The sequence below is a fragment of the Eubalaena glacialis genome, chromosome 1, assembly GCF_028564815.1.
Source record: "Eubalaena glacialis isolate mEubGla1 chromosome 1, mEubGla1.1.hap2.+ XY, whole genome shotgun sequence".
Lineage (NCBI taxonomy): Eukaryota > Metazoa > Chordata > Mammalia > Artiodactyla > Balaenidae > Eubalaena > Eubalaena glacialis.
The window spans coordinates 47,778,138-47,793,508 of NC_083716.1; the positions used below are offsets into that span (position 1 = coordinate 47,778,138).

Sequence of the window (15,371 nt, forward strand, 5' to 3'; positions counted from 1 at the left end):
ATCTATGTTTTGCTTTTTTTATTCACCATTGTTTTTAATTTATCCATGTCGTGTATGAAGCTACTATTACATTAGTTTTCCCTGTTGTCAACTATTTCATAGAATTTGATTCCACTATATGACACATATATTTACATATACCACAACTTATCCATTCTAGTGTAGTCATTTGAGTTGTTGCTAGATTTTTGAAATTATCAGCAAGACTACTATGAACATCCCTCTACATGACTTGTTAACATGTTTCACTTTGCAATGTATTTTACATAACAACTTTATTAATACAGAAACATCAGCTTTCTTCAGGTTAGTATTTTCCTGGTATATCTTTTTCAATTCTTCTGCTTTCAACATTTTGAGGTCCTTACATTTTAGATTAGGTCTCTTGCAAACAGCATTTCATATGTATTTTTTTTAACCAGTCTGTCAATGGTGGCTTTTCAATTAGAGAGTTTTATCCACTTTACATTTGGGGGATTACTGACATATTTCAATTCATTTTTACTATCTTATTTTGTGCTTTCTAATTGTTCTCCTTTAACTATTTGCCTCCTTTATGTATTAATTCAGACAGATGGGAAAGGGTGAGGCACTTCTGTCATTTGGAATTTACATAATTCTATTTCTAATCTCTAGTGATGAATTTAGAAATTTAAATGATCAAGTCTAAAGCTAATCACATCTTTATCCTCCTCATGAACAATGCTGAGAGCCTTACCACTCCCATTATGAACAACTCCACCTTGATTTACATGTCACTGTTACCAGAATTTTTTCAAACCTTCATATATCATTGTTTTATTAAGTAAATGTTTATTTAGATTAACCCACAAATGTGCCATTCCATCTTGCATCATCAACTTCCTTTATGGATCATTTGCCTTCTAAGATATATACTTCAGAAGTTCCTTTGGCAAGAGTTTGTTGTTAGGAAATTCATGTTTTGTTTTTTTCTGCAAATGTCTTTATTTCATCCTCATCCTTGAAAGTTAAATTCAATTCTAGGTAGAGATTGTTATATCTCTCAGCACTGTGAAGATAATATTCCACTGTCTTCTGGTTTCTATTACTGTTGCTGAAAAGTCTATTATCATGCCCAGATCCTGGTTTTTAACACCATACTCCAAAAAAGGAACCAGAGCTCCTTGGAGAAATGGCTGGCTCTAAGACAAGGCAGGAAATATACAAGATGATCCTAGAGCATCTTGTAGTACCAGAAAGTAGGTGGGAAAACAAAACAAATCAAAAACATGGTGGTTGTGGGGTTTGGGGAACAAAGATTTATCTCTGAGCCAACTTCCCACTGTGCTTAGGTACACTTGAACTTGTAATATTAATAATTCAACTCATCAATTTTTTTCTTCCTGTTTCTTCTACACCACACATGAATTTTTAAAGCGCCCCAGGCTGCTATAAGATTCAAAGACAACTGTACGTATAAATACCAGGTTTACCATAAATATTCTATTTACTCCAACCACCTGCAATTAAATTCGTGATAATAAAATGAAATTTTTTAAATTCCCTTAAGTATGGAAATAAAAGTATACTTCTAAAAAATTCAGAAGTCAAAGAAGACATAAGGAAACGTAATAAAAATTTTTAAAACACTAGGACTTTCAAAACATAGTAACAAGAAAACAAACAACTTAATTTTTTTAAATGGGCAAAGATTGAATAGAAACTTCACCAAAGAAGACATAAATCATAGGCAAATAAAAATACCCTCAAAATCATTAGGGAGATGCAAATTAAAACCACAATGAGATATCACCAATACCTATTAAAATGGCAAAAAAGAAACAAAAACAAAAACAACTCAAACAATACCATGTTCTGATGATACAGAGGAACTAGAACTTTTAGACATTACTCACAGGAATACAAAAGGGTACAGCCACTCTGGAAGAGTTTGGAGTTCTGTATTAAATTTAAAAACACTTACTACACAACTCAGCAATTCCACTCCTAGGTATTGACCCAGGTGAAATGAAAACTAATGCACCCATAAAAAACTGCACATGAAAGTTAAAATGGCTTTATTCAAAATCACCAAAAATTGAAGTGTCCCTCAACTTGGGAATGAATAAGTGTAGTATAGCCATACAATGGAAAACTACTCAACCATAAACAGAATGAACTATTGATATATGGAACAATATGAATAAATCTCAAATGCATGTGTATTACATATAAGCAAAAGGAAGCTCAATAAAGCTGGGGAAAAAAGAAGTAAAGGGATGGAAAAAGATATGCCTTTGATGGGCTCACTCATCAGCAGACTGGGTATGGCAAGGAAAGAATCAGTGAACTGAAAGAAATGTCAACAGGAACTTCTCAAATCAAAACGTAAAGAGAAAAAAGAATTTTAAAAAAAACGGAACATCAAAGAACTATGGAAATTTTTCAAAAGGTGTAACTGGAATACTAGAAGAAAGAGAAAATTGGAACAGAAGAAATAGTTTAAGTAATAATGACCCAGAATTTTCCAAAATTAATGAGATACACCAAAGCACAGATTGGGAAGCTCAGAGAACACCAAATAGGATAAAAATTTTAAAATCTACACCTAGGCATGTTATATCAAACTGCAGAAAAGCAAAGACAAAGAGAAAATCTTCAAAGAAGACAGAGGAAAAACCATATGTATAATAATTACAGGAACCTTCTTATCCAAAATCCTATAAGCAAGAGGAGAGTGGAGTAAAATATTTAAAGTGTTGAAAGAAAAAGACCACCAACCTAGAATTCTGTACCCTATGACATTATCCTTCAAAAGTGAAGGAGAAATAGTTTCTCAGATAAACAAAATTTGAGATAATTTGTTGCTAGTACAACTGCCTTGCAAAGAAATGAAGTTCTTCAGAGAAAAGGAAAATGATATAGATCTACATAAAGAAAGACAGAGGATTAAAGAAGGAACAAAGAATAAGGGCAATGAGTAGAAAATAGAAATAAATATGGTAGTTATTAATTCAACTATATCAGTAATCATTTTAAACATCAATTGCTTCAATAAACCAATTAAAAGACAGAGATTGTCAGAGTGGATCAAAAAACAAGACCCAACTATATGTTGTCTATAAGAAATCCACATAAAGATATATATAGATTAAAAGTAGAGGGATATATATATGTCCATGCCACTCTCTCACTTTGTCCCAGCTTACCCTTCCCCCTCCCCGTGTCCTCAAGTCTATTCTCTAGTAGGTCTGCGCCTTTATTCCCATCCTGTCCCTAGGTTCTTCACGACCTTTTTTTTTTTTTTTTGGATTCCATATATATGTGTTAGCATACAGTATTTGTTTTTCTCTTTCTGACTTACTTCACTCTGTATGACAGACTCTAGGTCCATCCACCTCACTACAAATAACTCAATTTCGTTTCTTTTTATGGCTGAGTAATATTCCATTGTATATATGTGCCACATCGGACATATATATACTACCAAATGTAAAACCGATAGCTAGTGGGAAGCAGCCGCATAGCACAGGGAGATCAGCTCGGTGCTTTGTGACCACCTAGAGGGGTGGGATAGGGAGGGTGGGAGGGAGGGAGACGCAAGAGGGAAGAGATATGGGGATATATGTATATGTATAGCTGATTCACTTTGTTATAAAGCAGAAACTAACACACTAATGTAAAGCAATTATACTGCAATAAAGATGTTAAAAAAATAAAATAAAATAAAATAAAATAAATAAATAGTAATATAGCTGGATATAAAAAAAAAAAGTACAGGGATGGATACAATTTTATTTGTCAATTATACCTCAATAAAGCTGGGGGGAAAAGAAGTAAAGGGATGGAAAAAGATATATTATGCTAACGCTAATCAAAAAAAAAAAGCTAGAGTAGCTATATTAATTGCAGACAGAACAGGCTACAGAGCAAGGAAAAATATCCGAGATAAAGAGGGGCATTACATAGTGATAAAGGGGTCAGTTCTCCAAGATGACATAATCCTTAATATGTATGGACACAATCAGCTATCAAAACTTATCAATTGTATTACAATAAGTAAGACAGTATAATTTTGGCATAGGGGGACACATCAGGTGATTAAGAGTTGTGTGCATATAAAAATGTAATACATGACAGTTATGAAATTACTTTAGTGAGAAAAGACTAGACTAATTCAATAAGTGGTATTTAGATAGCCAATTATTTATAAAGTGAAAAAAATGGATCCCTAGTTGATACTGTATCAGGCAAAGTAAAGTAGGTTATATTGAACTTACCCCAAACCATCCCCAAAACATCAATGGCTTAAGACAAAGATTTATTTTTTGCTCAAGTTACATGTCTACTGCATGTCAGGAGGGCTCTGCTCACTATAGTCGCTCAGGGACTCAGGCTGATGGAGACTTCCATTCATAGCTCACTGGCCAGAACTATTAACATGGTCCCACCTACTCATAAAGTTGGCCAGGGAAACAATCCTATCCCATATACGGAAGAGAAATCTTTATTAGGGAGCGGTAATGCCAATGATTTGATGGCAAGTCCAGGGAATCCACTGCCCACGGCAATAAAAAACCAGCTGACAATAATCCCTTACATTTCTTGGCACATTTTTTCTTTCCAAATCCCTATCCTCTGAGTACCATGTACTCTTCTTTGCAGACCACTACTCTAGGTAATGATAAGCTCCAAAGAATTTTCCTTCTCTGGAAACTCAAGAGAACTAAATTACATCTCCTCCCAAGGGCATAGCTCTTATATCCTTTGGTACATATTGCACTATCTCCACAGACTAACCATTTTCCCCTGATAAAGAGTACAGATGCTCTGCTAAATGCTTTTCATTGAATTCATTTAATACTGAGGACAACTCTGAACTAGGTACTATTATTAGTCCCATTTTAAATTAGCACAACTGAGGTAAAGAGAGGCCAAGTAATTTACTCAGTTGGTAATCTGAAATCAGGCAGTCTGGCTTCAGTTGCTCTTGTCCCTTCAAGGCCCATTTAAAGTCCCCTTGTAGGTACTACAGCCTCATCATTCCTAATCCAGCACATTCTTCAACCCTTTCTCTGCAGTCCCCTCCATCTACCCTCCTATCTCCTACTATGCTCTAGTTCCCAGCTTCCCAAAAGTTGCCCAAAAGGAAAAGCAGTCTGGCAGAGCAACCATTTCCCTGAAAGATTAAACTGAACAGTGTCACCTCTGCCTTCCTATCTTACCTACTCCATATCCTTTTATCTTGGAGAGTCTTACCCACCATGTTATCCTCAAATGTCATCCTGGGTAGAAATAGAAATATCACCTAGAAAAGGATTAAAATTAATTTTACATGAAGGATGCCCTCTTAAAGCCTCCTGAAGAACAGAGTGACTATCCCTGCCCACGGGCTGCAAGAAGTTACAAAAGTTTAGAGAACAGGAGGGAAAGAAGGGGTGAGGGCTAGAAGGATGGGGAATGGGAACAGGAATTAAGATCTATTGACCACTAGTGGTAAGTGCTATGGACTGAACTGTATCCCACCAAAATTTATATCTTGAAGTCCTAACCCTCAAAGTGATGGTATTCGGAGATGGGGCCTTTGGGAGATAATTAGGTTTAGATGAGGTCATGAGGGTGAGGCCCTTATGGTTGGATCCAAGCCCTTATAAGAAGAGATGCCCATGTGAGGACACAGTGAAAACAAACCTGTCTACAAGTCAGGAAGAAAGCCTCACCAGAACCTGATCATGCTGGTACCATGATCTCAGAGTTTCAGCCTCTGGAACTGTGAGAAAATAAATTTCTGTTGTTTAAGCCTCCCAGTCTATGGTATTTTGTTGTGACAGCCCAAGCAGACAAAGACTGTAGAGATTTTACATATTACCTCATTTAATCTCCCAATAAGTATATTCGTTTTATAAATGTCTAAACTAGGTTTCAACTGTCTAATAACTACAAAGTCATTGCTTTTACCCTATGTCTCCTCCTACAGAGGACAAGTAGCCTATATCTTGGCTCTGGTCCAACTCTGTCAGTAAATATTTCCCTTGGATGAGTCCCTAATCTTTCCTAAGCCCAAATCTACTCTTCTGCCATTAAGAGAACTAAACAGGATGCCCTCTAGAGTGCTTCTGCTGCACAGAGATTATTCAAAATGCATGAAAGCAGGAAAAAAATGCAGAGATTACTTAGAACACAAGAGGGTTTTTTTAAAATCTTACCGCTCCTAAAAAGATATCATTACACCATCATATAAATAAAAAAGCAGGAAAAGTCAAAATAAACTATTCTGACTCTGTATCTCACCAAATCATTTGGGGATAGAAAAGCTTCATGTGCCATTAATGGGTGTATTGATGTGGTCATCGGACTGAGCTGGTCACTAACTTCAACAGAACTTAGTTACTAGAGGAATATCAAATATTCAGAAGCTCAGATACTAGGATCCTTGACTTTACAAAGATAAAAAATTCCAATCCTCCTCATCCTTCTAAAATTCTGAACTTAAACTGAGATGGAGGGCATGTTAGTTTCTACCTTTATATTACAAGCAAGTTCCAGCTGGCTCAAAAAGCAAAGATCCATTTAGTGTTATATGGAAAATTTTCTAGTCTTTACTGGATTTTAACAACTATAAATGGCAAATACCACTTATTTCAGAAACCTGCCAAGTACAAAGAAAAAGACTAATTTTAACACAAAGTAATTTATAACACTTTTCACAAATACACCAACCATAAAAGAGACATTATACAATATTCAGTATCCCTGCTATACTGAGGAAACTTCAAATCTATGTAAATGTAAACCAAAAACTCTTCTCAGAAAATCTCCACATTAAAAAAAGAAAAAGTATCCACAAAGCACTCTAAAAAAGTAAACAGGGTCAATAAAAGGGAATTCAATTATCACTGTAAGGTAGTTATTGCAGAATCTTCACATCATAATAACCTGTTGAAAAACTATTTTAAAATATTATTTCACACCATTAACATAATGCCAGGGATTTGCTTTGATTCAAAAGAATCTGGTAGAAAGGGAACAGAGTGGGGGAAATGCAGGAATGGAAAAAAGACAGTTCATGAATTGATAACTGTTGAAGCTGAGTAGGGCATATATAAGGATTCATTCTCCATTTCTTTCTAATTCCATGTATGTTTGACATTTCTCCATAAGAAAAGCTAAAAAGTTATTATACACTCTTGAAGAACAAATTTAATCCTACAAAACAAGAAAGACTAGTACCTTCCAATCTTCGAATTTTTGCTTTCACAGAAATAACAGCTTCAAAGCGTGAAACTCTCAGCTCAAAACATGTTCCAGTCAGTGTTTCAATGAAGAGCTCCATGGTATCATAGAAAGGAAGTCTGTAGTAAAATGGTCCCGCGTTATCTTCATTGAAGAATGGAGGATCTTTTCTGTTATCCATTACTTTGACTTTTCTAATTCCTCTGGAATATGTTGTAGGCAACTGTATTCCAGTTCTAACCAAATCAGCTTTGAACATTGGTAATATATATCGTTGTTCATGTTTTGAGTTTTGTACCTAAAAAACAAGAATAATGTTTTTTTAACAAGCCTATGTGAAAGTCTCATTCCTCCACAAAGATTTTCTCAACTCTGGCCCATATCAGCCTTCCAGAGAGCCCGGAATTCATTTTAGTGCTTACTATGCCTAATCCTGAACTTTACACAATTGTCTTTGAACTCACTCTCCCAATTAGAGCGTAAGATTATTAAGAACAGGTATATTTGCTACACTTTATCTTACTAGAGCTCAGCAGTTACTTACACTACATGCTCAACAAATATGTTTTGTTGTTAATGATATTTGAACCAATGAACTCCACATGTAGGTATATATTTGCAAGACTTTGAATAAGTTATGCACATCCTTTCCTAAAACACATAAGTTACATTTTATAACCCATACAAAGTATAATGTTATAGCCATTGTACATCTGAATCACACTGAATAAAAGGAATAGTAACCATCTTAAAAGTAGGATTCACTAAATAATCAATAAGCATTTGGGTTTCCAGAGGTTATCCACCAGTATAGCACTGAGATGAGGTTAATACTGGTAACAGACATTAGACATAATCTCTACACACAAACATACAATGGCTAATGAATATGAGAGGCAAACACAACCAACAGAAATACTAAAATAAATTACAAGTGTATAATTAGGAGAATAGGAATAATCGAATTGATAAATTGCTATTAATCAGTGAAAACTTTGAAAAGGCGTGGTGGGGGGCTTGAACTTAAACTAAAAGGACAAATGATACATATTCTTTCTGGAGAAGTAGGTAAATCTTTTCAATACCTTTATGGCGATATAATTTATATATCATAAAATTCACCCATTTAAAGCCTAAAATTTACTGGGGTTTAGTATGGTTACAAAATTGTACAACCATCACCATAATCATTTTTAGAACATTTTCATCAACCCTAAAAGGAACCTCTTATTCTTTAGACACACTTCTAAATTCTGTCTCTCTCAGCCCTAGGCAATCACTAATCTACTTTCTGTCTTTATAATTTTGCCTATTCTGGACATTTCACATAAATAGAATAATATAATATGTAAACTTTTGTGACCTGCTTCTTTCACTTAGCATAATGTTTTCAAAGTTCATCCATGTTCTAGGATGTATCAGTATTTCATTCTTTTTTATTTCTGAATAATAGTCCATTATAAGGATGTACCACATGTTAACTTATCCAGCCATCAGTTGATGGGCATTCTGGGTTGTTTCCAATTTTTGCCTATTATGAATAATGCTATGAGAACACTCAATTACAAGTCTGTGATACACATGTTTTCCTTTCTCTTCCATATATATCTAGAAGTGGAACTGATGGGTTGTGTGGTAACCCTGTGTTTAGCAATTTGTGGGACTACCAAACTGTTTTCAAAAGTGGTCTGAACCATTTTACATTCCCACCAACAATGAACAAGGGTTTGGATTTCTTCACATCCTTGCCAATACATTTTATTGTCTTTTGATTAAAGTCATCATAGTGTGTATGAAGTAGTGTCTCACTGTGGTTGTGATTTGCCTTAATGACTAATGATGTTAAGAATCTTTTTACGTGCTTAGTACCCATTTGCACATATTCTTTACAGAAATGTCTATTCAGAAAGTCCATTCAGATCCTGTCCATTGAGTTATTTTTGTCTAACACTTTCCAGATACAAGCTGTTTAACGGATATATGATTCACAAATATTTTCTCCAATTTTGTGGGTTGTCTTTTAACTTTCTTGATAGTTTCCTTTAAAGCACAAAAGTTTTTAATTTTAATGAAGCCCTATCTGACTATTTTTCTTCTGTTGCTTATACTTTGGGTATCATATTTTAAAAGCTTTGCCTAATGCAAGGCAATAACAATTGACCAGTACATATTTTTCTAAGAATTGTATAGTGTAGCCCTTACATTTAGGTCTATAGTCTATTTTGAATTTATTTTTGTGGTTGTTGTACAATAGGTGTACAGCTCTATTCTTTTGCAGACAAATAACCACTTGTCTCAGCACCATTTGTTAGAAAGACTATTCTAAATCCACTGAATTGTCTTAGCACCCTTGTTGAAAACCAGCTGACCACAACCTCAATTCTGTTCCATTGATCTACATGTCTATCCTTATGCCAGTAGCACACTGTCTTTGTAGCTTCGTAGTAAGTTTTGAGATCAGGAAGTGTGAGTCTTCTAACTTGTTCTTCTCTTTCAAGATCGTTGGCTATGCTGGGTCCTTTGAATTCCCATAGGAATTATAGGATCAGCTTGTGTATTTTGCAGAAACACCAGTTGGGATTTTGATAAGGACTGTGTTCGGTCTACAGATTAATTTGGATAGTATTACCATCTTGACAATATTAAGTCTTATAATCCATCAACATGCAATATCTTTCAGTTTATTTATAACTTCTTTAATTGCTTTCAACAATGTTTTATAGTTTTCAGATTATACGTTTTGTATTTTAAAAACGTATTTCTAAGAATTTTGTTCTTTTTGATGTCACTATCAATGAAATTGTTCTTAGTTTCATTGTCAGATTGCTCATTGCTAGTGTATAAAAATACAATTGATTTTAATATACTGGTCTTGTTCACTGCAACCTTGCTGAACTCAGTAGTTCTAGTATTTTTCTAAGTGGATTCCTTAGGATTTTCTCCATACAAGATAATGTCAACTACAAACAGAAATTTTAACTTCTTCCTTTCCAATCTAGATGATCTTTATTTCCTTTTCTTACCTAATTGCCCTGCCTGGAATCTCCAATACAGGTTGAAAAGCAGTGGTGAGAGCAAACATTCTTGTCTTTTTCCTGTTGTAGGGAAAATCATTCAGCCTTTCACCATGAGGTATGATTTTAGCTGTGGGGTTTTCATAGGTAATCTTTATCAGATGGAGAACGTTCCCTTCTATTCCTACTTTGTTTACGTGTCAGTTGTCTTTTTTAAATCACAGTGTTAGATTTTGTCAAATACTTTTCTTTAGTGTCTCAGATGATCGTGTGGTTTTTGTCTCCTATTCTATTAATATGGTGTATTACATTGACTGCTTTTTGATATATTGAACCAACCTTGCATCACTGGGATAAATCCATTTGTATATGGTCTGTAATCATTTATATATGTTACTAGATTTAGTTTGTTAGTATTTTTTGAAGATTTTTGTGTCTATATCCGTAAAAGTTATTGATCTAGTTTTCTTTCTATGTTTTTGTCTGGTTTGATATCAAGGTAATACTGCCCTCATAAAATAAGTTGAGAAGTATTCCCTAAAGGTAGATAGACTCTTGAATGTATTTCAGAATGGGTAAAGCCTCAGAGTGGGGGAAGAATATCTGTAAGACTAGGTGAACAGAATGTGAACACTAGGGCAGTGCAGGAATGAAGAAGAAAAATGGATGATAAATTTTTTACTTTTTTTTGCCAAAGGATATATCACTGAAGTCACTGCAATTTTCATAACAATGTGATTAAGGAGAAGTTATTTTTTAAAACTTGTGGTTTGATTAATAACCTACATCTCCATTCTATAGACATGATTTTCACAGGCATCTAAAATCTGGATACTAGGGACTTTCCTGGTGGTCCAGTGGTTAAGAATCCGCCTTCCAGGAGACTTCCCTGGTGGCGTAGTGGTTAAGAATCCACCTGCCAATGCAGGGGACATGGGTTTGAGCCCTGGTCCGGGAAGATCCCACATGCTGTGGAGCAACTAAGCCCGTGCACCACAACTACTGAGCCTGCGCTCTAGAGCCCATGAGCCACAACTACTGAGCCCACGTGCCACAACTACTGAAGCCCACATGCCTAGAGCCCGTGCTCCACAGCAAGAGAAGCCACCAGAGTGAGAAGCCTGTGCACCGCAAGGAAGGGTAGCCCCCACTCGCCGCAACTAGAGAAAGCCTGCGCACAGCAACAAAGACCCAACGCGGCCAAAAATAAATAAATAAATAAATAAATAAATTTATTAAAAAAAAAAAAAGAATCCGCCTTCCAATGCAGGGGACACCGGTTTAATCCCTGGTCGGGGAACTAAGATCCCACATACCACGGGGCAACTAAGCCCACATGCTCTAGAGCCCGCGTGCCACAACTAGAGAGCCCATGTGCCGCAACTACTGAGCCCACACACTCTGGAGCCCACACGCCACAACTAGAGAGAAGCCTACACGCCACAACAAAGAGCTCATGTGCCACAACCAAGACCTGATGCAGCCACATAAATAAATAAATAAACATTTAAAAAAAAATAAAAATAGGTACTTGCCTGGTGGTCCAGTGGTAAAGAATCTGCCTTACAAAGCAGGGGACGTGGGTTCGATCCCTGGTCAGGGAACTAAGATCCCACATGCCATGGGGCAACTAAGCCGGCACACCACAACTACTGAGCTCACGCACCTCAACTACAGCCCACGTGCCGCAAACTACAGAGCCTACGTACCCTGGAGCCTGCACGCCACAACTGGAGAAGAGAAAACCTGCATGCCACAACTAGAGAGAAGCCCGTGCACCACAACAAAAGATCCCACATGCCTCAACGAAGATCCCAAGTGCCACAACTAAGACCCGATGCAGCCAAAAATAAACAAAATAAATAAATAATAAATAAATCTTTAAAATAAATAAAAATCAAGTAAAATCTGGATACAAGACAGACACCTGAAATCCAATACGTCCAAAACTAATCATCTTTCCTACAAACCTCCTTCTTTTCCTACAGTCTCCATCTTGGTAAAGGGTACCACCATTAACCTAGTCACTTAAGCCAGAAAGCTAGGAATCATTTTAGATTTTTCCTCCAGCCTCAAGGTATCTAGAAGTGACCAATCCTAACAGTACAACTTAACATTTCTATAATCTGTGACCTTCTCCAGCCACACTGATTAGGACTTAGTTCAGGTCTTCATTAGCTCTTAACTGAGCAACTTTGATAGCCTAGCTATAATCCTTGACTCCTGCCCTTCACTCTTCTGATCCATTCTCTAGGATGTCAACAGTTATCTTTTTTAAAAAAAGAAAGTTTAATAAAAACTGGATTAGGGTATCACATCATATAGTTCAGAAATTACTTTACTCTTAATTATCTATAGATAATAGGGGGAAAGGTCACTCAAAGTTCTAAAATTTTTTAATATTTGACTTTAGAATGCACTGTGGTGAAACCATCAATTCGGACTAAATGAGGGAAATGAATCTAAGTTAGCCTAAAGCCTGAATTTTTTTTCCTTTTAAATAAACTATTATTTAGAGCAGTTTTAAGTTCGCCGCAAAATTAGGCAGATGTACAGAGAGTTCCCACACACTCCCTGCCCTAACACATGCACAGCCTCTCCCACCATCAACAACCTACACCAGAGTGGTATATTTGTTACAACAGATGAACCTACATTGACACATCATTATCACTCAAAGGCCATAGTTCACATTAGGGTTCATTCTTGGTGTTGCAAATTCTATTGATTTCCACAAATGTATAGTAATGTACCCATCATTATAGTATCACACAGAATAGTTTATGAGTAAAGCCACTATAAACATCCATGTGCAGGTTTTTGTGTGGACGTATAAGTTTTCAACTTACCGGGGTAAACACCAATGAGTACAACCGCTAGATCTTACAGTAAGAGTATGTTTAGTTTTGTAAGAAACTGCCAAAGTGTCTTCAAAAGTGGTTGTTCTATATTGCATTCCCACCAGCAATGAATAAGAGCTCCTACTGCTCCACATCCTCACCAGCATTTGATGTTGCCAGTGTTCTGGATTTTGGCCATTCTAATAGGCATATAATAGTATCTCACTGTTTTAATTTGCATTTCCCTAATGACATATGATGTGGAGCACAGTTATCTTTTTAAAATGTAGAACTGATCATGTTATTTCTTAGCTCAAGGCCTCACAATGGCTTCCCACTGTCTACAGAATTCAGACTCCTTAGAAAGGCTCCTAAGATCATGCATCTCACCTTCCAGCCCTATTTTATTTATACACATACCTCATCCCATCCTGCAATATATCTGGTACTTCTATCCTCTAATCATTTGTAACTGCGGCTTCAGAAAACATTGGTCTCTATATCGTTGCTCCTGCTTTCCTCTACTCACCGCCATTCCCACACTTGGCTACCTGACAAGCACCTATGATCTTTCAAGACTCAAGTCGAATAGAAACTATTCCACAAAGCCGTTTACAGTTCCTCCCCTTCACACCCTGACCTCCATCATATATGGCACCCATTACAATCAATTTCATTTTTTACATGACTTTCTTATCCTACTAAATTGTAAGCTCCTTAAGGGAAGGACAACTGATTTACCACCCCATCACCTAGCACAGTGTTTTGTACATATTGGTACTCATTAAAGGTTTGTTCAATGAAAGAGTAAATAAATATTCATCCTCTCAACTGATTTTTAGAGCAAACCTGTAATATAGGTAAGGTATTATCCCTGCTTTAGACATGAAGAAGTGTTTGGTTATGCTACAAAAGTTTGTTTGGAGACATGTTGGTTTCCCATAGGAATCATTACTCACTCCAAACTAACTCCACCAATGTTTACGCAACTCATAACGTACAGAGATTTCTGCTACGGTGAATTTTTATAACTCAATATAGTTAATAATATTAATTATATTAATTACATTGAGTTATAAAAATTCACCGTAGCTCAATATATAAAACTAATATATAAAATTCATCAATTAACTAGGGAGTATATTTAATATAATTAAGCATAATGAATATAATTAATTAAATAGGGAACCTGAATTGCATTGTGCAGACTGCTAATGTTCCTGAAGATATGGCACCACAGGAAGAAAAGCTATTGCTGGCAGCACAGCTTCTTTGAGTGCTGTTATACTTTTTATCAAAATAATGAGTAATAAATATAATAACACAAAGTAATATGCTAATAATACTGCTGGTGAATTAGAACAAAAAATTTTACAGTTCGTATGGAAACACAAAAGACTCCGAATAGCCAAAGCAATGTTGAGAAAGGAAAATGAGGTTGGAGGAATCAGGCTCCTTGACTTCAAACTATACTACAAAGCTACAGTAATCAAGACAGTATGGTACTGGCACAAAAACAGAAATATAGATCAATGGTACAGGATAGAATGCCGAGAGATAAACCCACTCACGTATGGTCACCAAATTCACGACAAAGGAGGTAAGAACATACAATGGAGAAAAGACAGCCTCTTTAATAAGTGGTGCTGGGAAAACTGGACAGCTACATGTAAAAGAATGAAATTAGAACACCACCTAACACCATACACAAAAATAAACTCCAAATGGATTAGAGACCTAAATGTAAGACCAGACACTATAAAACTCTTAGAGGAAAACATAGGAAAAATACTCTTTGACATAAACCACAGCAAGATCTTTTTTGACCCACCTCCTAGAGTAAAGGAAATAAAAACAAACAAATGGGACTTAATTAAACTTAAAAGCTTTTGCACAGCAAAGGAAACCATAAACAAGACAAAAAGACAACCCTCAGAATGAGAGAAAATATTTGCAAATGAAACAACAGACAAAGAATTAATCTCCAAAATATACAAACAACTCATGGAGCTCAATATCAAAAAAACAAACAATCCAATTAAAAGATGGGCAGAAGACCTAAATAGACATTTCACCAAGGAAGACATACAGATGGCCAAGAGGCACATGAAAAGATGCTCAATGTCACTAATTATTAGAGAAACACAAATCAAAACTACAATGACCTCATGCTGGTCAGAATGGCCATCATCAAAAAATCTAGAAACAATAAATGCTAGAAAGGGTGTGGTGAAAAGGGAACCCTCCCGCACTGTTGGTGTGTATCCCGCATAGTGGTTGTATACAACCATTATGGAAAACAGTATGGAGCTTCCTTAAAAAA

The 15,371-nt window shown here is 35.9% G+C and overlaps 1 protein-coding gene across 1 annotated transcript in view; it reads right to left on the reverse strand.

Moving 5' to 3' along the window:
• Positions 1-15,371, reverse strand: part of ZFAND4 (zinc finger AN1-type containing 4) — an 86,815-nt gene that overhangs the window by 65,656 nt on the left and 5,788 nt on the right. The window contains 1 exon segment of the mRNA XM_061196113.1: positions 7,192-7,492. Within this exon segment, the coding sequence (XP_061052096.1) occupies positions 7,192-7,453 (262 nt within the window). The 5' untranslated portion in view covers positions 7,454-7,492.